General features: G+C 40.0%; 1 protein-coding gene and 4 non-coding genes across 5 annotated transcripts in view; 3 read left to right on the top strand and 2 right to left on the bottom strand.

Annotated features, from left to right (window-relative positions):
• Positions 1 to 1,831, bottom strand: part of CBG07770 — a gene marked incomplete at both ends in the record, with an annotated part of 5,428 nt that extends 3,597 nt beyond the window's left edge. The window contains 2 exons of the mRNA XM_002645940.1: positions 1,394 to 1,671; positions 1,720 to 1,831. Coding sequence (XP_002645986.1) covers positions 1,394 to 1,671; positions 1,720 to 1,831 — 390 coding nt within the window. The remainder of the gene's footprint in view (positions 1 to 1,393; positions 1,672 to 1,719) is intronic.
• Positions 41 to 112, top strand: CBG29004. Its single transcript has one exon. It is a non-coding gene (tRNA).
• CBG28825 lies at positions 613 to 684 on the bottom strand. The gene has a single exon. It is a non-coding gene (tRNA).
• CBG28623 lies at positions 836 to 907 on the top strand. Its single transcript has one exon. It is a non-coding gene (tRNA).
• On the top strand, positions 1,191 to 1,263 carry CBG28878. Its single transcript has one exon. It is a non-coding gene (tRNA).
• Positions 1,832 to 2,123: the final 292 nt, after the last annotated feature.

Genomic DNA, 2,123 nt, shown 5'->3' with positions numbered 1-2,123 from the left:
AGCTGATGTTTTGTTCAGGAAGCATTTCAATTCCAAATGTGGCCGAATGGTCTAGTGGTATGATTCTCGCTTTGGGTGCGAGAGGTCCCGGGTTCAATCCCCGGTTCGGCCCATTTCTTTTTTCATTTTCGATAGTTTGATGATTTCTCAAAACCTTTTCAGGCTCAAAAATGTTTATCTTTTTCCGTTTGGTTTTTTATTTTTGGATAGTTATTGATTTCGGCTTCATTTCTTTTACTTGCCACACGTTTTCTGCTAAATTTTGAGTTCAAATCTCCTGTAGACGTCGGGAAAATGAAATTTATGCGACCTAGAAAATTCGTCAAAAAATTTGGAACGCTTCACGAATTTGCGTGTCATCCTTGCGCAGGGGCCATGCTAATCTTCTCTGTATTGTTCCAATTTTAGTATATGTTCTCGGAAGAACAAGACCTCTGCAAACGCGAGGCGTATATAAAGGGTAGGGTAGACAAGCGGACGACATCTTCCGGGTTCCGCCGCCCGCTATGTTTTTTGTGTAAAAGGGGCGGGGCTTAGAGGGAAGAAAGGGGTCAAAAGTAAGAGACATCTTAGAATGGATGTAACTCGAGCTAGAGAAGGAAATTAAGGAATGGGCCGAACCGGGGATTGAACCCGGGACCTCTCGCACCCAAAGCGAGAATCATACCACTAGACCATTCGGCCACGACGAAGATTTCACATGTTTTAGAACTTGAAGCATCACTTCCTCCTCGACAGAAACCGGTCGATGTTTGCCTCTCATCCTGACATTTTGCGCTGAAACAACGTAGAAGCAGCTGATGTTTTGTGCAGAAAGCATTTCGATTCCAAATGTGGCCGAATGGTCTAGTGGTATGATTCTCGCTTTGGGTGCGAGAGGTCCCGGGTTCAATCCCCGGTTCGGCCCATTCCTTTTTCCTATTTCAATAATATGAAGATTTCTCAAAAATTGTTTACGCTATTTTTTTCAGTACAATTTTAGACAAGCAGTCTGCTCAATAGATTTTTTTAAATATTTTATTCATCTTCAAATTAATTTTTCCCTATTTTCCTCGCTTTCCTGATGAATTTTTGCGTCCGCGTCGTGCTTCTGCGTTATAATAAAATTTCCTTTTTTCCCCTTTCCTCTTTTTTCTTCTCCTCCTCCAGTGGTGCGTTTGTCAGCGGAGACTACTCCTCTTCTCCTGTGTGCCTTGATAGCTCAGTTGGGAGAGCGTTAGACTGAAGATCTAAAGGTCACCAGTTCGATCCTGGTTCAGGGCAATTTCTTTTTGTTTTTTTTTGCATTCTAGCAGAAATTGAAAACAGGAATAATTTGGCAAAATTGAAAAAAAAAACAGATTGTCCCTCTAGTTTCGGAGAAAACTCGAAAAGTTCCGGAACTCTAACTCACCCAATGTTTGTTTGGAGCACAAGCAGAAATGAAGGAAAGACGATTGAGACTGAAGGTGATGCTACAATCACTGAAATACGGGATGATGAGAGTGATGAAGACCAAAACAGCAAGGATTCCAGAGTATATGAAGATTCTTTGAGTACTGAAGTGTCCAGAGAGCGGACTAGTGACTATGACGACACGATTGACGGTCATCAGACCTGTGATCACAATAGAGTAGAGATACGAGAATGTGCTTCCCATTGTAGCTTCACGTCCGAATGCTTTCAGGTACTCTGAAACCGATAAATTCAATTAAAATTCTTTCCGTGGGTCTAAATTACCTTCATATTTTTCCGGGCTGAGAACCATGTAGACGATCATGTTGTTCGACATGAACACGGTGACCAGACATCCAGAGAGGCCCAAAACTGTCATGTAGGCGATAGGCATCATGTCTAAAGTTAGTGAGTTGGTTGAAAATATGATAATTATGTTAGTAGTAGACTTTTAAAACTTCACGAATTTTTGAACAATTTTTTTCTGCATTTTTTTTCTCAATTTCTGACTTCTTTGAATGTTGCTCTATTTTCAAATTCGTGAATCCCAAAGTTACGATTATCTCAATCTCAAAATACTTTATTTTTTAAATTACTGCGTTTTCCAATTTTTGGGTTCTGAAATTTCTGTTTCTCAACATTTCAAATTTATTATAATATTTTTTGAGGGATTTTTGTGAGAACTGTGT

The sequence above is a fragment of the Caenorhabditis briggsae genome (genome assembly GCF_000004555.2).
Source record: "Caenorhabditis briggsae complete genome, chrX, whole genome shotgun sequence".
NCBI lineage: Eukaryota > Metazoa > Nematoda > Chromadorea > Rhabditida > Rhabditidae > Caenorhabditis > Caenorhabditis briggsae.
The sequence above is the reverse complement of the archived record's forward strand: the minus strand, read 5'-3'. Positions and strand labels throughout refer to the sequence as shown.